The sequence below is a fragment of the Larus michahellis genome, chromosome 4 (genome assembly GCF_964199755.1).
Source record: "Larus michahellis chromosome 4, bLarMic1.1, whole genome shotgun sequence".
Classification (NCBI taxonomy): domain Eukaryota; kingdom Metazoa; phylum Chordata; class Aves; order Charadriiformes; family Laridae; genus Larus; species Larus michahellis.
In genome coordinates, this window is record NC_133899.1 from 74,974,741 (window position 1) to 74,996,460 (window position 21,720).

Consider the following 21,720-nt stretch of genomic DNA (forward strand, 5'->3'; position numbering starts at 1 on the left):
TCAAGAGGGGAAGGTGGGCAGAACCCCGGTCTGGGGTGTCATGGTTTCAGCTGGCATAGAGTTGACTTTCTTACTACAGCTGACATAGTGCTTTGTGTTGGATTTGGGACGAAAACTGTGTTGGTAAAAGACTGAAGATTTGGTTGTTGCCTAGCAGTCAAGGCCCTTTCTGCTCCTCACAACACTCCGCCAGCCAGTAGGCTGGGAGCGCACAGAAAGCTGGGAGGAGACAAAGCCGACAGCTGACCCCAACTGACCAAAGGAATATTCTATACCATATGACATCATGCTCAGTGTCGAAAGCCGGGGGAAGAAGAAGGAGGGGGGAGACATTTGGAATTACAGCCTTGGGCTTCCCTCGTAACGGTTACACATGATGGAGCGCAGCTTTTCCTGGAGATGGCTGAACACACCTGCCTGCTATGGGGAGTAGTGAACGAAACCCTTGTTTTGCTTTGCTTGCGTGCGCAGCTTTTGCGTTACTTAGTAAACTGTCTTTATGTCAACCCATGAGTTTACTCACTTTTACCGTTCTGATTCTCTCCCCCATCCTGCTGGGGGGCAGGGAGTGAGCGAGTGGCTGCATGGTCCTCGTTGCCAGCCAGCTGGTGTTAAACCATGACACGGGGGCATGTGCAGGAAAGGCAGCGCTGTGCTGCACTGAGTCTTGCTGGGGGCAGAGAGGAGTGGGTCCCTGCCTCCTGCCCTCAGCCTCCCTATCCGGTTCCTCCCCCAAAAAGCGGGGACAAGGACAGCGCCTAAAGGGTGCCTTCCCATGCGCAATCAGCCTCTGCCTCTCCCTGGAAGAGGAGCCTCTCCAGATGGTGTGTCTCCCTCCAAGGAACAGGCACGGCATACCCTCTGCCCCCTCCCAGACTTGCAGGCCAGGCTCTGTTGGAGAAACCTGTGCCCGCGGCCATACCGAAGGCGGGCCATATCCAAAGGCAGGCCATACCAAAGTGCCGACGCCAAAGGCAAAGGAACGGAGGGCAAGTACTAAAACAACAGGCCAAGCGGCGTGCGCTGCCGCTGCTAGGAAGGAAAAACGGAATGAAGGATGGGAGGGTGAGAGCTGGGAAGCACAGTCGGACTGGTAGGAAGGGCAGGAGGGAGCCTTACCGGGCTGCGAGGAACTCAGCCACGTGGAGGACACGGTTGAGGAGGGAGAAGAAGCAGGCGATGGCAGCGGGCTGGTTTTGGCTGTGAAGGGCGCGGATGACTCCGATGCAGGCAACTCTGTTGGAGCGCTGGTCCTCAGGGAAGAGGGCCTGGGCCTTAGGGTCGTAGGTGTAGGTTTCGGGGTGGCGGCTGGGGCTGATGTGGAGGAGAGCGTGGAAGTGGTGGCAGGTGGCGGGCGGGTGCTGAGCGGGCTGCTGGGGGCAGGCGGAGAGCTGGGACCTGGAGAGGTGCTTGTCAGAGGGACCTCTGTGCTGCTAGCGGGGCTGGCCTCTCTGGAGACAGAGGTCTTGGAGGTGCTGCTGGCAGAGGTGGTGGCCGTTGTCTTCTGCGTGGTCAGAGGCGGCACAGTGTGTGGCACGGTTGTCTTTTCGTGGGTGAAGGCTGCCGGGTGGAAAGCACAGGTTGAGCGAGAGTGGCAGACCAAGAGGGAAAGAGGTAAAGGAGCAGGGCAGAAGCCCTGGGCTGGGGCCTCAGGCAAGAAAAGCAGCCTGCTATCACACTGCGTCTCACTGGACAGGAGGCAGGACTGGGCTTCTGGCTCCTTCCCTAAGCTTCCCTGTCCTGCTTACACCCAGGTGGGGCCAAGCTGTGTGCCAGTCAGCAGGCGGTCGACACTGGCTATATGCTAAGTGCCCACCCAGCAACTTGCTCACTCCCTCTGAGCGTGAATGGGGGGGGAATTGCAAGTGCAAAAGCAAAAACACCCCCACACATCTGGATACAGACAGTTTTCAGAAGCAAAGAAACTAAAGGGAAAAAAAGCCAAAAACCACCCACTAGATGCACTCACCGTCTCCCACTGGTGGCCAGTGTCCGGCCAGCCTTTGAGCAACGGGTACTAGGGAAAATCCCCCTGTCCTGTCCTGCCCTGCCCTGCCCGCATTTTACTGCTCAGCATGACATTCTGTGATACGGAGGATCTCCTTGGTCACTCACGTTGGGTCAGCTATCCTGGCTGTGTCCTCAACCAACCTCTTGCCCACTCCCTGGCAGGCAAAAGGAGAAACAGAGAAATCGGGGATGCCGTGCTAGCATTCCTCAGCAACAGTTAAAGAACTTGGGTGCTATCAACACTGGCTTGGACAGACATCTGAAAAACAACACCAGAAAACCTGCTAGGACAAAAATTAGCACCACCCCAGCCAGAGTCAGTGCACAGGCGCAGCACAGCACCACACCCCGGGCCGGCCACGCACCAAAACAAATGGCACAAGCGGCGAACACTGCTTGGAAGAATGATGGAACATCACATAGGTGGAAAGAAGGAAGGAAGGGAGAATAAGAGCTGAGAAGAACAGGAAGAGAACTCAGAAGAGCGGGAGGGAGCCTTACCGGGCTGCGAGGAACTCAGCCACGTGGAGGACACGGTTGAGGAGGGAGAAGAAGCAGGCGATGGCAGCGGGCTGGTTTTGGCTGTGGAGGGCGCGGATGACTCCGATGCAGGCAACTCTGTTGGAGTGCTGGTCCTCAGGGAAGAGGGCCTGGGCCTTAGGGTCGTAGGCGTAGGTTTCGGGGTGGCGGCTGGGGCTGATGTGGAGGAGAGCGTGGAAGTGGTGGCAGGTGGCGGGCGGGTGCTGAGCGGGCTGCTGGGGGCAGGCGGAGAGCTGGGACCTGGAGAGGTGCTTGTCAGAGGGACCTCTGTGCTGCTAGCGGGGCTGGCCTCTCTGGAGACAGAGGTCTTGGAGGTGCTGCTGGCAGAGGTGGTGGCCGTTGTCTTCTGCGTGGTCAGAGGCGGCACAATGTGTGGCACGGTTGTCTTTTCGTGGGTGAAGGCTGCCGGGAGCAAAGCACAGGGCAGCTGAGGACGAGGTCAAGAGGGAAAGGTGGGCAGAACCCCGGTCTGGGGTGTCATGGTTTCAGCTGGCATAGAGTTGACTTTCTTACTACAGCTGACATAGTGCTTTGTGTTGGATTTGGGACGAAAACTGTGTTGGTAAAAGACTGAAGATTTGGTTGTTGCCTAGCAGTCAAGGCCCTTTCTGCTCCTCACAACACTCCGCCAGCCAGTAGGCTGGGAGCGAACAGAAAGCTGGGAGGAGTCAAAGCCGACAGCTGACCCCAACTGACCAAAGGAATATTCTATACCATATGACATCATGCTCAGTGTCGAAAGCCGGGGGAAGAAGAAGGAGGGGGGAGACATTTGGAATTACAGCCTTGGGCTTCCCTCGTAACGGTTACACATGATGGAGCGCAGCTTTTCCTGGAGATGGCTGAACACACCTGCCTGCTATGGGGAGTAGTGAACGAAACCCTTGTTTTGCTTTGCTTGCGTGCGCAGCTTTTGCGTTACTTAGTAAACTGTCTTTATGTCAACCCATGAGTTTACTCACTTTTACCGTTCTGATTCTCTCCCCCATCCTGCTAGGGGGCAGGGAGTGAGCGAGTGGCTGCATGGTCCTCGTTGCCAGCCAGCTGGTGTTAAACCATGACACGGGGGCATGTGCAGGAAAGGCAGCGCTGTGCTGCACTGAGTCTTGCTGGGGGCAGAGAGGAGTGGGTCCCTGCCTCCTGCCCTCAGCCTCCCTATCCGGTTCCTCCCCCAAAAAGCGGGGACAAGGACAGCGCCTAAAGGGTGCCTTCCCATGCGCAAGCAGCCTCTGCCTCTCCCTGGAAGAGGAGCCTCTCCAGATGCTGTGTCTCCCTCCAAGGAACAGGCACGGCATACCCTCTGCCCCCTCCCAGACTTGCAGGCCAGGCTCTGTTGGAGAAACCTGTGCCCGCGGCCATACCGAAGGCGGGCCATATCCAAAGGCAGGCCATACCAAAGTGCCGACGCCAAAGGCAAAGGAACGGAGGGCAAGTACTAAAACAACAGGCCAAGCGGCGTGCGCTGCCGCTGCTAGGAAGGAAAAACAGAATAAAGGATGGGAGGGTGAGAGCTGGGAAGCACAGTCGGACTGGTAGGAAGGGCAGGAGGGAGCCTTACCGGGCTGCGAGGAACTCAGCCACGTGGAGGACACGGTTGAGGAGGGAGAAGAAGCAGGCGATGGCAGCGGGCTGGTTTTGGCTGTGAAGGGCGCGGATGACTCCGATGCAGGCAACTCTGTTGGAGCGCTGGTCCTCAGGGAAGAGGGCCTGGGCCTTAGGGTCGTAGGTGTAGGTTTCGGGGTGGCGGCTGGGGCTGATGTGGAGGAGAGCGTGGAAGTGGTGGCAGGTGGCGGGCGGGTGCTGAGCGGGCTGCTGGGGGCAGGCGGAGAGCTGGGACCTGGAGAGGTGCTTGTCAGAGGGACCTCTGTGCTGCTAGCGGGGCTGGCCTCTCTGGAGACAGAGGTCTTGGAGGTGCTGCTGGCAGAGGTGGTGGCCGTTGTCTTCTGCGTGGTCAGAGGCGGCACAATGTGTGGCACGGTTGTCTTTTCGTGGGTGAAGGCTGCTGGGAGCAAAGCACAGGGCAGCTGAGGGTGACCAGGCAAAATGGAAAGGCACATGATCTTGGCTGTTCTGTGTAGAAACTTTCTGATAGCAGCAGAGAAGGAAGTGAAGACCATGTTTCATTAATTCTGGTTGATTTAAAAGTGAACGAACATGGCCATGACCCCCAGCATTTCCCATCCCGTCCTTCCTCATCTGAGAATTGCAGGCTTGTGATGGTTTTGAAGGATGTCCTCTAGCAATTTATCTCTTTTTCCTTCCTCCTGGTAGTCTTGAGAGGGGAAGAAGAACCGCTACTTTTTTGTAAGATTCCACTTGTTGACAGGTAGTCTACTATGTGCCTGTTGCAGACTGTGCTGGACAGGATCCATGGGAGATCTGAGGCTACTGAAGGGACAGGCATAGGCCATGGATGACTCTTATCTCTCCCCTGACCAGAGCACTCACCTGTTACTACTTTACTAGTTGGAGTCTTAGCTCTGGTTGGCTCCCTTGCTACAAAGAAAGGGATGAGAGAAAAGAATGGTTGAGTCTTGGGATGGATTCTAGGCAAAGCACGTTGTGGTATCTCCTTAAAGGTGCCTATCCTGTTTAACACCAAGAAAACCCAGACAACTCCTACTTAGATGGTTCTAAGTGCGAGAACTTTAGCCTGCAGTTGAGTGTACACCTTGCCCACCCTCCACTGGTGTCTCTTCTGAACACAGGGTCAGCATTGGTCAAGGCGGTGGCATTTGTTGACCCACATTGTAATGGCTGTGCCAGACCCCAGGTATCTTCTTGATGGAGACCACTCCTTGTATTTTGTCTCTCAACCCAAACTGTCCTGAGGTGTAAACTAGACACAAGTTTCCAGTTTCACTGCCTTCTCTTGCCTCCACTGTGCATTCTCAGGGTACCACCGTAAAGGGAGGGACTGTGTGTTAGCTTGTTTCTGATTGCTAGCTGTGGGGCAGGAAGCCATGGATGTCTGTACAGTAATAATGGCCTGTGCCCCAAAGCCAAAACCCTGAAGTGGCAACGGAGGAGGATGCAGTCAGGGTCATGTGCAGGATCATGTCCCACGATATGCCTGGGTCCCAGGAGTCCCCTGTAAAGGGCAGTGGGAATTGAGAATGAATACCAAAATTGAAGCTTGTGTGGGATGTGCTGCTTAGGAGAAAATGGTGCGAGCTGGAAGGAGCAGGCAGAGCAGCAGGAAGCACAGGACGGAGCCTTACCAGGTTGTGATGGTGTCAAGGACACAGTTGAGGAGGGGGAAGAAGCAGATGAGGCTGAGATGGCAGGTAAAGAGGCGGGACTTGGAAACATCCTTGTCAGTGGAACTTCTGGGCTGCTGGCAGGGCTGGTCCCTCTCATGACAGAGGTGCTGCTGGTGGATGTGGCAGGGCTGGTCTTCTGTGTTACCAGATGCTGCACAACCTGTGGCGTCGTTGTTCTGTGGGTGACAACTACAGAGAGAAAAGCAACAGTTGATCAAGAGTGTCAGGGCAAGAGGGTAAGACAAAGGAGGTGTGCAATTCCCAGGCAGAAGCCCCAGGGCATGAGTGGGGGCAAGAAAGGGAGGACCGGACCCCACTGAGTCTTACTAGGCAAGACGAGAAATGGGCCAGTGGCTCCCTCCCAAAAAAATATGGGGGAAGAACTGGGCCTGAAGTGTGCCTTCTGACAATTCAGCACCCCCTGCCTCTTCCTGGAGCTCCTGAGGGAAGGAGAGCCTCTCTGGATGTGCATGTCTCCCCTCCAAGGTGCTCCAGACTGGGCAGGAACATCCTCTGGGAGAGCTGGGCTAAGTGAAGCAGTCTTAGGTCAAGGCAATCTCTCAGCTCCCTCTCACTCACCTATTGGGACTTGGTGGTACAAAGTGGTTGCTTGGGTTCCTTCACTCTCTGTAATGGATATTAGTAATGGTTGGGAGCTGGTAAGGTTCCTAGTTAAAGTGGGTTGTGATACTTACTCAGAGGAAGATGTAACTGCCGTCACACGATGACCCAGGTGTGTGCAGCCCAATAGTATTTTGTGGGAGATGCATGGGTTGGGAGAGAGTGTACACCTGCCCTCCTACTACACTAGACTTCCCCACACACACTGTCCTAACCTCTGGTGTCGGTTGCTAACCTGGCAATTCACGTTGTCATACAGCCTCAGAAGAGACTGTCCTTGCTGGCATATGGAGTACCTGACATCCCAAAGTGTAATTTCCTTTTTCCAATATTTATTTTTTGGGGAATTTGTTACAATGGCTAGGGGGGACACATTATCTGCCACCTCTGAGTTTTCAAGAACTCATGTGGAAGCATAGAGAGATTTTGCTTAAATTCGGAGGAAGTATAGAGTATGGCCTTAAAGAGAAATGTTAGGTTTAAGACGGTATTTACATGTCAGATGCTTGATCCATTGGCAAGAAACATAAATTTCTGTTTTTATCACACTTCTTTAGTTATCTGTTCCTTTCCTATCTATTTGCACTGTTAAGACAACTAGTAAGAATGCTTGGGTTTTTCATAAGGAATACATTGACATGTCTTGTGAGTGGTGGCTTCACCTGACAGATATCAAAAAGTGATACTTACCTACTGTTGTTAGTTTAGGCTCGCTGAGAGTTGTGATCTGAGATGTGGTTTGAGTAGGTATGGAGGTGGTTGTTATTTCCTTCTTGGTAGTGGTCTTGAAGGGTGGTATGGTGAATCTTACTCTTTCCGTCTCTGTCGAAGCAGCAGTTGATGAGGCAACAGGCGTAGGCTTTGGTTTAGTGGTCATGGTTCTTTTTCTTGTAGTAGTTATGGAAGGGGTAGTGATGGTTGTAGTCATGTTTGGTGTGGTAAAAATTGTTGTTGTATGTTCTTTTGGAGTAAAGGTAAATAAATAACGTGAGTAATCAATTCACTGAATAATTAAAACTAAATAAATTATGAAGAAGCTACCCATGTTTCAGAGATCTAGTTTTCACCATTGATCATTTGAATATTTTCTGTGTAATTGTTTGTATTCATATTCTCATAAGTTTGCCAAAACTTTCTCTACTCGTGTTTGTTTTCTGCTGTCTCATATCTTTCTCTATTCTCATTTTCTGTATTTTGCCTGTATTAGATTGTTTTTTATATAATTTTTGTAAGAAGTTAGCTTTGTTGTCACTTATTGCCTAAAGTCTGTATGGATTTTGCCCAAATGCCAATTTCATTGGCTATTCTTATGTTCCAAATCAACCACAGTTTCAGCTTTCCGTAATTTGCATTGCAAAGCTAAGTAACATCATACTATAGGACTTCCCTTGTTCCAGTGCATAAATCATCTGTCACAATGTCAGCCTTTGAAGTTGTGTTTTGAATCCTGTGGGACCTTTTTAACTTTGCTTTCCCTGATAGCCTGGGTCCAGGATGGCTTATTAGTTGAAGTGCATGTTGGTGGGAAGCTACCTGTTCTTTTGAGTCTCCACAAGCAATAGAATCAGAAAGTAATTTATGTTGGAAGTGTCATCCTCCTGAGAGCAGGACTTCAGAATCCTAGACAAATCTGCTGCATTGATATCCGTGTTATTCTGCTTTGGACCTTGCTTACATTATTCAGAGTTAATAGATTGGGTGCTCCTTGAATATGACTGTATAACTAAACCAGTTGTGGAAAAGAGGCTGAAGCTGAGCTGGCTCACTACTTATAGAACTTCTAATGTGTTTCTCAGATGAATCACGCAAGTGATTTTTGGTTGTATTTTTAACCTAGTGTCTATAGCCTTTCTGTTTCCACGCACTTTCAATCTACACTTCTGAACATTTCTGGTTTACAAACTCCTTTCTGGAAGCCTGCTTTGCCTGCTTCGTGATTTGGAGTCACATTCTTGGGTGTTGAGACAGCTTGCAATACTTTCATAATAGAGTTGTATGTATAGAGTGGATTTGCTATGATTTAGTTTAGAGAGTAAAAATGAAAACCTACCAGTTGTTGACTTTATTGTGACAAGAGGTGATGCTGATGAAGTTCCTGGAATTGTAATTTTTGAGGTAATTGTTGGATTTGTAGTCTCAGTTGATACAGTAGCTGCAGAAGAAGAAATACTAGGTACTGCTGGTAGGGTACTTGTGATAGAGCTTCTCGTTACTTTAGGCTGCACTGTTGATACTAAGAAGGAAAAAAAAAAAAGGGTAAGAAATAGTTCTCGATAATCTATTTATAACATACCATACCAAACATAACATTTTTGAAGTAAAAACACTATCTTAATAAATATTAATAGCAACTACTATTAAAAACCATTACCTTTTAGAGGAAAGATTTGACACGAGTTACTCCTCTACTCCTTTGCTATTATGTGAATACCTTAAACAGATATTCTTGCAGAAGCTTTATACATTTTTCTTCATCACTTTAAAGTGAATTTGGCATAAATACTTGTGCATAGCAGCAGAGATGGAACAGTATGTTATCATTCACACAGCTGACAACGTAACATTTTCCCAATACCATCTGTCTTCAGGGGAATTAATGGAATTTCTAACAAATTTCAAATCAATACATATAGATTGCTTTCCTGGATCAGGCTATAGGGTTTTGGTATACTCAGTCATACACTTCCATGAAGTCCTTGTTAAATTGTCGAAGTGTTATACAGACGCTCATTGCTAAGAATTGTGATGAAATTTTTGAGGGATTTTGTACATTGTAGAATCATAGAATGGTTGGGTTGGAAGGACCTTTAAAAGTCATCTCATTCAACCCCCACTGTGATGAGCAGGGATATCTTCAACTAGAGTGGGCTCCTGAAAGCCCCGTCCAGCCTGACCTTGAATGTTTCCAGGGATGGGGCATCTACCACCTCTCTGGACAACCTCTTCCAGTGTTTCCCCACCCTCAGCACAAAAAATTTCTTCCTTATATCTTGTCTGAATCTTCCTACTACAAGCCCTACTAAAAAGTCTGTCCCCATCTTTCTTATAAGCTCCCTTCAAGTATTGAAGGCTGCAGTAAGGTCTCCCCAGAGCCTTCTCTTCTCCAGGCTGAACAGCCCCAACTCTCTCAAGTCTGTCCTCAGAGGAGAGGTGTTCCATCCCTCTGATTATGTCTGTGGCCCTCCTCTGGACCTGCTCCAACAGATCCATGTCTTTTCTGTGCTGAGGGCTCCAGAGCTGACACAGTACTCCAGGTGGGGTCTCACCAGAGTGGAGTAGAGGGGTAGAATCACCTCCCTCAACCTGCTGGCCACACTACTTTTGATGCAGCTCAGCATACAGTTGGCTTTCTGGGCTGATAGTGCACGTTGCTGGGTCACATTCAGCTTTTCATCCACCAGTACCCCCAAGTCCTTCTTCTTAGGGCTGCTCTCAATACTTTCATCCCCCAGCCTGTGTTGATACCAGGGATTGCCCTGACCCAGGTGCAGGACCTTGCATTTAGCCTTGTTCAACCTCATGAGGTTCACATGGGCCCACTTCTTGAGCTTGTCCAGGTCCCTCTGGATGGCATCCTGTCCCTCAGGCGTGTCAACTGCACCACTCAGCTTGGTGTCATCTGCAAATTTGCTGAGGGTGCACTCTTTCCCACTGTCCATCAGAGACAAGATAGAAGTCCTTATTCACTAACAGAGATATTTCATTACTGATATCTGGATTGCCCAACTACACTCAGGAAACACTGTTCTCTCAATAATTTTTTTTTCTTAAGATGTCTCACAAATATTTCTGGGAAAATTTTAGTGATACTTAAGATACCAAGTTATTTGTTATCATTGCACCTTAGCATGTAAAAGTGGTGCTGCCACTATATCATGCAAAAAAAGATATTGCTTACGTCATAAACACATATCATTGTTTGGTCAACTACATAAACTAACCTGTTGAAGGTGAAGACGTTTCGGGTGTGGTACTAGTGCTTTCATGTCCTGTTGTGTAAAAGTAGAACAGGTCAAGTTTGTGCATGAAAGCATATTAAAATATTCCAAATGAGGCAAATTTCATATTGGATTCTAGGGATTGTGTTAATTAGTGAGATATTCCTGAAAATGCTTAATATTACATATTTCAGTGGTAAACTTTACATCAAAGGACTTAAACAATAACAGCAATACATCTCATCATAATAATGAACACGAGTACCTTTCTTATGATTTTTATGCTTAAGGGCACTTCACTTTTCAGGAATAATGGTTTTGGTACGTAAATGAGATCACTAGCTGAGATCCTGGTTACACGGGTTAGAATTCTGAAATATGATAAAAATTGTCCTTGACTTTTTTTACATCTGCATGAAAATCCAAACTGTACAGACAGAGTCTATCCAAACCACTATTTAATAAGATAGGTTTTCAATGAAGTAAACCATATGGGAATAAACCTTAAGTTAAAATAATTTTTAAAAAATGTCTCTAAAAAGAGATTTGCTAAGTAGAGTTCATTAGCTAGGTCTGATCCTACTCTATATATTCTCTTTTTTTATGAAAGGTGTTGAATATATCTGAGACCCAGGGCTTTGCTGGGCCAGCCCCTCACGTAGTTACTGTAGAGAAAGAGAATGAGTATTTAGGTTGCTGCTTACCACATGGCATGCATCTTTCCATCTCGTGGTCAAAGTATTCATCATGAGAGCAGTTGTAACAGCCTGAAAAAAGGGGAAAGAGAAGTTTGTTTTACATTTCTCAGAGAACATTTAATTTATACCATTTACAATCTAATATCTTACATTTCTATTCTTAGAAATTTGTATTGATCGCAACATCATCTATTCAGGTAAGCATTTCCAATGTCATTCTCAGCATAAGCGTCTGCCTATGTAGTAATTTTTTTGTTTTCTACAACTATATCCATTTGTCTAATAAGAATATTAACTACTTTTTCCACATGTTCTCTTAGCTAAGTACAGCGTATTCTTTTGATTTGGTGCAGGCCAGAAAATTTCTCCTCAAGACAGGCTGAGCTCAATATAAAGCTAAATGTAATACAGGTACCAAACTGATTACATATTTAAAGCAGTAGTAGTAAGGTAAAAGATCAGCAAAACTGCTTCAAAAATAGCAGCAATTAGAATACCATCATTTAACTGCGGTACGGCTGATTTTAAAAGAGCACTGAAAATAATTACTATGTTACTGTTTCCTGGTTTACACCAGTATAGCTTATTACCTTCAATGTTGACATATTTGTAGTTTTGATCTGGACAATTACAAGGCCTGTAATGCCAGGTGCAGTTGTTATTGTTGTAGCCATAGGAATAAGTATCACCACTTCCTGTTGTTTTATGAGAATTGTAATACTCACAGTAGACAGCTAAAAAAGATAAAAGCAAGAGAGAAATCAGAATTTTTCAAATTAATGGCATGCTATTTTCAAAGGACTAAAGAAAAGACAAAACTAATAAACAGTTTGAATTAAAAATTTTGTCACTGAAGTTATTAACTTATGATGTAAATTGAAATTTACATTCCAGTGAAGTCAGTTTCCTTTTTGAAAATGCACTATGCAGGCATGTCCACAATTTTTAATGCATAATGTAGTAAAATGTTGAAAAGAAACCATCAAAGATGACAACGCTAGCATTGATTTATAACACATCCTCTTTTTTCCTCCATATACAGTGTTCTGGAACACTTTGATAGATTTGTCCTGTTTTACAGTCATCCAGCCAACTCATCTGTCTTTATTTCCTTGACACCCACACAGAAGGCGATTTCATCATAGCTAAAATGAAACATACTTTTTTACAACTTCATACTCCCTCTGCTGACAAACTGACAGTTCACTGTGCAGTGGCAGCAGAGGAAACAGCTTGCCTTCTGTGACCGCATTATTTTCTCTCTCATTACTCCATGGTAAAAGAGATATAATATTTTGCTTAATTTAGCACAAATGAAACCTACAGATTTCAAACCCCAGGTGACTGAAGCCAACTATTTGCCCATAAAGAAAATGCAACTTAGGAGGCGCTTTTTAGGCAATTTCCTATATTGCCATATTAATAACATGCACAGTAACAATAATAATCTCTTTAACCTGTTTAAAGACAGCTTACAGAAACTTACGACAGAACTCAGGGGTCCTCCAGTCAATGCAGATACCTTTATCTAAGCATGCCATGGCATATACTGCAATGGCATCGCACATGCATTCACAGTCCCCTCCAATGTCACAACCACAAGAATCTCGAACACAGGCCTCATAATAGGGCATACGATTCACCTGCATTGGAAAAGGAAGTAATGAATTTTCTATGATTTATTTGTGCCTATTTGTTAAGAAGATATTTTTCCCTGGGCTAAATAGTACATGTTTCATTAAGTGAGAGTAACTATTATTTCCTCCGAACACTTGTCAAAGCAATTGCAGCCCCACTTCACACAAGTCTTCTTAGCAAGAGCACAGGTATCTCCACATCCAGAATAGAAACTGATGATGTTTTGCCAGATCTGTATTTCTAAATTCATACTAGTCCTGAACATATTATGTATAGTCAGCTAAAAAAAAAATTGCAAACCCCCACATTCATTCAGGCACAAGTGTCTAAGTTTGTCAGTTGTACACCCTTCATGGATATGCATGAGCACTGCAGCATTTTCCACATTTCTCACTTGTTTTCACCTCGTGAAGATGGATCTTTTGCTTCAGAAGGCCTGGTTCTGATGAACCTTGTGATACTTTCATTTCAATAAAGTCTGCTAAAGTAGGCAATTTAAACCAAATAGGGGGGTTGATGATATCTTGCTCTTGGGCTGATCTGCATCTTCTAAGTCATGCTGTTGATTTATTCATGAGAACAAGTGTTTACGGGCTTTCCTTAAGTTTGGTTTCTAACAAAGGCTAAATGGTTTCAAAAGAATAAACAGTGCATTGATCAGTATCACGCATCATCAACAGACTAACTAATTTCTGGTACTTTTTCTCTCTGATATTTTTAACTCATTAGTTAATACCATACTTAGGCTTTTGTGCTTACAAAAGGGCTGGTAAAGTGAAAGTAGGAAAGGGTGAAGATTAACATAAATGAGAGCCACAAAACATTTAATATATATGCTTTATTAAAACATAGCCATAAAACATTGTATATATATATTATTAAAGCATTCTGGGGAAGAGAAAAATCAAGTGTTGGAGCGTGAGGATTTTGGTAGAACGCAGATTGTGCTTATAAATAAAAAGAAAGTCAAATGAATTCTTACCTTGTTGTGACAGGCAGAAAAGACTTGACTGTTGATGATGGAACACGTCTTTTCTGCCCATGCTTTACGGTAAGGGTTCTTGCTACAGGGATCCACTACAAAGTATACATCCCCACAGAGAGGATTCTCTTTCCAAGAATTGACGAATTCCAATTCATTTGATGCTACATATTTGCTTCGAGTTTCAAAATCATCCTTCATATTGCCATTATAGTTCCCACACAAACCGCATATAGTTTCCTAGATTAAATGAAAGCAGCAATGTCAGTTCAGCAATTTACAATTACTTTGATTTCTTCACTTCCGATTACTGAGTTTCCTGTGCTTTCGTACTGAATGTGATCTGCAAATACTCTCTTGTACATTCTTAGCATCTTGTGCGTGAGGTTCTGTTCATCAGTGAATGAATGTATTTCTCCTCTGAACTGTAAACTGTCATCATTTAGATATCAAATTCAACCATGCAGTTGTATAAAATGCAAGTACTTTGCTCAAAAATTTCCTGAATGCAGTAGAGTAATCACATAAAAATCATCCTCTAGTGAAAATCTCTGCCTTTTTGGAGGTAATGATGAAAATTAATTGCTAGTAGCACCTCTGAAAAACTTTTGTCATCATCTAGAGTCAAGGCAACCGTCACCAAATGTGCAGTTCAATCTGAATTGAAGGACAGTTTACTGAGGAAGTTATTCTGCAATACCTGTGTTTCTCTAGAGATCTTGATGAAGAAGTTCATGTGCTTATTCCAGATGAGGGTCATGTTGTATTTTCTGGGGATAATGATGTCAAACATCAGGTGAAGGGCGTTCTTTTTCACATTATATCGCACTCCAGGATTTTCCCCAGAAATAGTGAAGGTTTCATCTCGCAGTACGAATGTCAAATTCTGAAATAAAAAAGGACCCTGGGAACTACTGACCTGTCAGCCTCACCCCTGAGCCTGGGAAGATCATTGAACAGATCCTCCTAGAAGCCATGCTAAGGCACATGGAGGACAGGGAGGTGATTCAAGACAGCCCGCATGGTTTTACCAAGGGCAAGTTCTGTCTGACCAACCTAGTAGCCTTCTGTGATGGAGTGACTACATTTTTTATGCTGAGGGTTGTGAAACACTGGAGGAGGTTGCCCAGAGAGGTGGTAGATGCCCCATCCCTGGAAACATTCAAGGTCAGGCTGGACGGGGCTTTGAGGAGCCCACTCTAGTTGAAGATACCCCTGCTCATCACAGTGGGGGTTGAATGAGATGACTTTTAAAGGTCCTTCCAACCCAAACTATTCTATGATTCTATTTTACAGGCTTTTTTACCCCCTTGGAATTATTTTGTATGCTTATGCAAATCTTCATGGGAAACAAAAATATCTGACATTGTTTAACCCTTGTTTTTAGGTGTGCTAGCACTCTGACTGCATTTGGTGGAAATAATATCATCATCTACGTGCAGCCAGCAGAGTAGAGGAAGTATGTTTTCAAGTGTTCCTAAGGATAATTAAAAAGTTACAGAGAAAATAGCACTCTGTCTTGAGCTCTTTTACTGTCTCCCACTCTCACATGTACTCTTGTAACTTTACTCCTGCCATACTGCAGTGTTTCAATGTCTAGATAATCGACAGAAAGGTTTGACTGGAGAATGCGCTTATGAAACTGGATCCTAAGTGAACAAACTTTTTCACCACGGCACTGACTAGGTGAAACTGCCAGTATTTAGTCAGTAATGTGGCAAATGCTAACTGCTTGTAGTGACTGTTCCTTGGGATAAAATCTCAACTGTCCATATTCTTCTCTCTGTCAAATAATGAAGGACTCTGAGATGTTCTGATACCATTGGGCATTACTATCCCATAGAACTGAGAACAGTAAAACTTATCCAGTTCTGGAAGCTGTCACACAGCAGTGGAAATGAGGTAACTGCTCATTGCTGTAGTTTCACGGATATATCTCAGGTAAGATCTGGATATATTTTGAATTGCAGATACTACCTGGACTTAGAGAAATTTTGAGAGATTTTGCTAATCATCCATGATGAGAATTCCTCAGTTCTACGCTATTGTTTTCCTGACTTTGGCGGGGGTGGGGCGTGGAGGGATCAGTATCTTTTGACCGAGCTGAGTCAGTAAAGTTCAAAATTTTACAGCTTCTGCATAGGCAAGAAGTCTGGGGACTGAATCACTGACATAAGAATTGAAAAAAAAAAACCGATGGCAATTCCTACTAAAACTGAAGCTCTAGGTTTAGCACATAATTTCACTTACAAGACATCACTTCAAAGACACAGCTAAAGCTTCCAAAAGGGAAGCAAACATGGTCTTAAAATAGCTATTCAGCTGGATAACAGCAGGATGAAGATCTTACCCCAAGGTAAATGCTGATGGATCTGGAGCATGTAACCCCTGATTTCCCGCAGATGACATTCTCAGTAACAATTTTGAAAGAGGAAACAGGTCTATTAACACTGCAGCCATCCTAAAAAAAACCAAAACAAACCACAAAAAGCACAAAGACCCAATGGAATCTGTGTCTTGAGTCTTCCAACTTAAAACATAAAAGCATAAAAAAGTAAAGAAAGATTAAACATGTCATGACTCTGATTCTGCCTGTTTTGGGAGGTGATGACCTCTGGTTTGGCAGTCAAACTGACATCACTTCCCTAAAAGATATAGTTGGCTGGTACAGAATACACAGAATGATTATTTAAACATGTTATTAAATCTAAAATTGGTTGTAATTGCATGAAAAAACTGTTTTGAGAAGTATTTTCATCTTATGTATTGAAATAAGCAGAAAATATTAAGCCACATTAAGTATTTATAAAGATTCAAAGTGCTCTATAGGATGCTCTATAGATGCATCCTAGGGTATTTTCATTAGTCATATAAATCAAGCTGTTTCTTCATACTAAGATACTCTGAAATAAGTGGTAAGAGGCAGATTACCATAGCTAATATGTATTCACAGTTGCCATCAAACACAAAACGCTGTCCATCAAAAGTAGTGATGTGGCCTTCTCCATACAGATTACACGTTGAGGAACACTTTGATTTCTGAACACATTTCCATTTGCCTTTTGTGCAAGTGCTGGGAGTGAGAAAAGAAACCACATTCACATTTCAAAGAAACGCAACCTTAACCTACTTTTTATATAATGCAATTTTATATCTAAAATGTTCATTTAATTGACTTGTGTACACTGTGACCAAGAAAGAACCACAACTACAGTTTATGGACTGCCTAGAAAATTAATTCATGATAAAGGAAAAACTTAAGTAATTTTTGCTTTCTTTTTTAATGAAAGAAAGAATATAGAACTCCTTTATTTTTGCTATTAATGAGAAAAGATGTCACTGTTCTACGTAGTTTGGGTGGTGGTGGCGGTTTTTTAATACTAGGCTAGTAACCAGAAAGGGAGTAAAGTACTTTGAGAATGCTACTAAAGAGATGGAAACAATCTTCTGGGGGGTTGCTTTTATCTACAGAAAAGAAGGAAGATCACACCCTCATCTTTGTTTAGGTGGAGCTGTTAATCCTTGACCTTATGTAGTTCACAGTTACAGGCCCTACTGGCTGCCCTTATTCCTGGATACGCATATGACAGAAATTATCCCTGAAAGCCAGTATCATGGCTCTTTTTTCTATACATATACATTGTCAAATGTTAAGCTTCTCGTTATCACCTCTGTGCTTTCTCACTGTATTCCTTCCGTTCAGCTGTTGACATTTCCTACTCTCCTGTCAACTAACTTTTGTTATGTAATTGTACAGTTTAGTGAAACAGAGGTTCTGCAATGGAAAACTGTGTGATTCTTACCAGATCTCACATTCAGTTTGGATCTGTTCACCTTTTCCATAAGCAAGACCACCATATTCACATGGACACTCCTCAGCTGGGACACACCCGCCATCGAGATTTTCATATAGCCCATCAGCACAGACACAGCCTGATTCACATTTAGTGGGTATCTGGTAAAGATCAACAGGTTGCAAAATGAAAAGAAATGTGAGATGCATTTTATCTTGTATGTGGATGGTGTCAAGAGTGAACCTGTGCTAAGTTCTAGTTTTGATTTGATTTCAGTTTTGTAATTTTCTTTGTACTAATATACCAGTCAGTTGAATTAGTTTCAACAAAGTTGTAAGATATACCTGTTGTGTGAGATATTAAACATACTTGAACACTCTGAAAAATTTATCTTTCATTGCTACCAATCTTTCAGACAAAGTACAACAAAAGTTTCTTTATATCAAGGAAGCTTATTATAATTCTTCCAATTAATCTGTTTCCTTAATATAAATGTATAAGATAAACCTATCAGGACAGACCAGAAGTCCACCTAGACTAAGTCTCCTGCATCCTGTGACCATCAGCAGCAGATAGCTGGGAAAGAATAGAACAGGAAGCATAAACCACATGTTCTATCAGTTTCCAGTAACATGCAGCTTATGGAGTACCTGAAGGTGCTAGCCTTGTAGTTTAGAACTTTTAATGGATTTTTATTCTATTCATTTAATAGAATTTAATTCTTTAATTCATGCAATTTAATTCCTTTAATCACTTCTTGAATATATGTAAATTTTTTGTGTCCACAGTCTGTGGAAACAAGTCAGATGTTTAACTGTATCACATTAAAAGAAATATCTCCTTTCATTTAAGGAACATGGTCAAGTTCTAAGTAACATCTAAACCATTCTTCCTCTCTCAAGAAGGTAAATATCCCCAGAGCTGTGGAACTCACACATTCAATTCCAGTAGCCAGCATCTGGCAGGTAGGGGCACATGCTGCTCCATACTTGTTTTCTAAAGCGTCAGAACATGATACATACTTCTTAGGAGCTTTGCAGCTTTCTAGGAAAAAGGAGGAAAAACAAACAATAGAGAGATTGTGAAGGAGCAATTTTACAACACAGAGGAAAAGATGTTTCTAAGTAAACCACATCAGACCCATACCTGCAGGGTTTTGAGGTTTGCCTGTGCAACTTAGCCTCCCGTTAACGCAATAGCTAGGGGGAGAACAGAAAAAAAAGAAATTTCAATGCAATTCTCTCCTAAGAAAGAAATTTTAATTTTTTTGCAAAATGTCTTCATGTTTCTCCCCACTGGAAATATTTGGTTTATGTTACTAGCTTCTCCTCATCCTTCAAAATGGTATGTGACTCAACTTGCCTCTCTTCCCTTTTTGTAGTATACAGCAGTAACATTGTTTTTGAAAGTGACTATTATGATGACCTATCAAGTAATTCTTGAGGTTTGTATATAGCTCTCCAGATGCTGTTGACAAAATCTCCTATTAGGAATAATCAGATCTTACCTATTTCTAATTTTTTCCTTAGCATTTCCAAGCATAAGGTAAGTCAAATGCTTTTTGTTCGTTTAAGAATCTATGTACCTTAGGAAAGGGCAAAAAAGATGTCTTAAAAAATAAACCTTTGCTATTAAAAGTAAAGGAGACTGTACCGATTTTGTCTGCAATGGAGGTAATTTTCTTTGTAGCAGCTCGATGGTGCTATGTTTTGGGTTTGTGAACAAAACAGTGTTGATAGCACGATGTTGTTTTAGCTACTGCTGAACAATGTCAAGGCTGTCTCTGCTTCTCATGCTGTCCCTCCCAGTAAGCTGGGAGCACACAAGAAGCTGAGAGGGGTGTGTCCGAACTGACCAAAGAGATACTCCATACTATATAACATCATGCTTAGTAATAAAAGCTCAGGTAAAGAAAGAGGAAGGAGGGACGTTTGGAGTTATGGTGCTTGTCTTCCCAAGTAACCATTATGCATGATAATGTCATGCTTTCCTGGAAATGTCTAAACATATGCCTGCTGATGGGATGTAGTGATGACTAAAAAAAAGACGCCTGAGGGGGGATCTTATCAATGCTTATAAATACTTAAAGGGTGGGTGTCAGGAGGATGGGGCCAGGCTCTTTTCAATGGGGCCCGGCAACAGGACAAGAGGTAATGGGCACACACTTGAACATAGGAAGTTCCACCTAAACATGAGAAGGAACTTCTTTACTTTGAGGGTGGCAGAGCACTGGAACAGGCTGCCCAGAGAGGTGGTGGAGTCTCTGTCCCTGGAGACATTCAAAACCCACCTGGATGCATTTCTGTGCAACCTGCTCTAGGTGACCCTGCTCTGTCAGGGGGGTTGCACTAGATGATCTCCAGAGGTGCCTTCCAACCCTACCATTCTGTGATTCTGTAATTCCTTACTTAGCTTTGCTTGCGCTTGCTGTTTTGCTTATTAATACTTATTAATAATAAAGCTAGTTATTAAACTGTCTTTATCTCAATCCACAAATTTTCTTGCTTTTGCCCTTCTGACTGTCTTCTGCATCCAGCTGAAGTGGAGTGAGCAAGTGGCTGTGTGCTTTGCTGCTGACTGCTGTTAACCCTCAACAGAGACACATGAAGACCCCTCCTCTCCATTTTCAGTTTGTTGATCTTTAAACTTGACACACTTACCAGGTAATCCCACCAGTTATTGTTGACTGGTCAGGCAAGATGTACTTTCTATCTTCTAAATAGCAGGGACAATGAGATTTACGAACGCACTCGTTCTTGTGGTTCAAGTACATTCCTTCAGGACAATGGCAGCCTTCAATAGGGATGTCAGTTGGATGACATTCAAGGGCTCGGTTGGAGAGTGACAAGCATGTCCTGTCACATGCCTGAGCGTTGTAGCTGAATGTTTGATTGCCAGTACAGGTAATGGCTGTAAAACAAGACAAGAGTGTATGTTAAACTTCATTTACTTATCCTCTTCCTTGTCAAAGATAACCATGCTAATAATGTGCTGCATATATTATGTCAACAGCTTCAATGCTTAATGCTTCCTATTGCTTCTCTTCCTGTGGATGTGGAGCTCTAGCAAAAAATACTGCAGACCAGGGCTTAACACCAACCACGTAGCTGGTTGAAAGTTTTATGAAGGTTAAATATCTTATTGCTTGTGTATCTTGAAATAAAATAATGCAAACAGAAGCTTTGCAGAAATAACAATGTATTTTTGAGTAACTGTGGAATCTGTGTCTATGTCTAAGTTGCATAATAGCAAAATCACATCTGCAACCAGACTTTTCGCTAGCTCTTTCTCATCTTACAGTACAGTATAGTTTTATTTATCTGTCTATTCCATTACTTAATTATCAAGTCCTGGAAGCATCCACATGCTCACCTTAAAGCATATGAGTAATCTTGTTCATGTAGTCTTAAAATAACAATCCTTTTCTGAAACAGACTAGAGGGTATTCAGAAGTTGGATATCTGTTATCCAATTTCTCGTTTCCTCTTCTTTATGTTCGCTACTTTCCTCATTACTCTTAAAATGATTTGGACAGTGTTTAGAACACTGCTTTGCCATTTATATTTTTTATTGTGTTATGACACATCTGTGAAGTCATCAAATCCTGGGAATATGGCTTTTATTCCTGTTGGTTGGCCTACTTGAACAGTAAGTAGTTATTTTCTAATGACTGACAAGTAGTTTTAAAATGTGTTCTTGCTCTTATTCAGTTTTGTCACAGGTGAAATAAACGTGGGAATATTCTAAATGGAAACGGATAGACCTGTATGCATGCATTCGTCTGATGGCAGACTATAAGAGTTGGTTCAGGTACTTACTACAATTGTCCATACTGTTTCTCCAGTTCTCAAGGATTAAACCCATTGAACTGCATGTTCGTGCATACGATCCCAGAGCAGAACAAATATAAGGAAAGGTCTCTTCATAATTACAGGCTTGGTAGACACATCTCTGAAACCCAATACATGGAGAGTACTCTGTTACTGGGGAGCAGACATTTGGAAGTGCTAAACCCTGGAGGTATTTAAAAGACATGTAGATTTGCTGCTTATGGACAAGGTTTAATGGTGGACTTGGCAGTGCTAGGTTATGGTTGGACTTGATGATCTTGAAGGTCTCTTCCAACCTCAATGATTCTATGATTCTGTGCTGAATCGCAGAGGTAAGTCATGCCAAATACATATTATTGCATAGCTAAAACTGATGAAAAAGATCAGATTAATTGCCTGATCGACA

At 43.5% G+C, this 21,720-nt stretch overlaps 1 protein-coding gene across 1 annotated transcript in view; it reads right to left on the reverse strand.

The window, feature by feature from the left end:
- Window positions 1–21,720, reverse strand: part of MUC6 (mucin 6, oligomeric mucus/gel-forming) — a 55,934-nt gene that overhangs the window by 19,487 nt on the left and 14,727 nt on the right. Inside the window, exons 15-33 of the mRNA XM_074586819.1 lie at window positions 21,303–21,435; window positions 20,145–20,394; window positions 18,631–18,683; window positions 18,419–18,528; window positions 17,494–17,645; window positions 16,622–16,763; window positions 16,041–16,151; window positions 14,391–14,576; window positions 13,691–13,930; window positions 12,557–12,713; window positions 11,661–11,804; window positions 11,077–11,139; window positions 8,485–8,658; window positions 7,125–7,394; window positions 5,772–6,002; window positions 4,999–5,046; window positions 4,109–4,552; window positions 2,512–2,952; window positions 1,120–1,560 (exon numbers count right to left, since the gene is read on the reverse strand). Of these exons, the coding sequence (XP_074442920.1) occupies window positions 1,120–1,560; window positions 2,512–2,952; window positions 4,109–4,552; window positions 4,999–5,046; window positions 5,772–6,002; window positions 7,125–7,394; window positions 8,485–8,658; window positions 11,077–11,139; window positions 11,661–11,804; window positions 12,557–12,713; window positions 13,691–13,930; window positions 14,391–14,576; window positions 16,041–16,151; window positions 16,622–16,763; window positions 17,494–17,645; window positions 18,419–18,528; window positions 18,631–18,683; window positions 20,145–20,394; window positions 21,303–21,435 (3,790 nt within the window). The remainder of the gene's footprint in view (window positions 1–1,119; window positions 1,561–2,511; window positions 2,953–4,108; window positions 4,553–4,998; window positions 5,047–5,771; window positions 6,003–7,124; window positions 7,395–8,484; window positions 8,659–11,076; window positions 11,140–11,660; window positions 11,805–12,556; window positions 12,714–13,690; window positions 13,931–14,390; window positions 14,577–16,040; window positions 16,152–16,621; window positions 16,764–17,493; window positions 17,646–18,418; window positions 18,529–18,630; window positions 18,684–20,144; window positions 20,395–21,302; window positions 21,436–21,720) is intronic.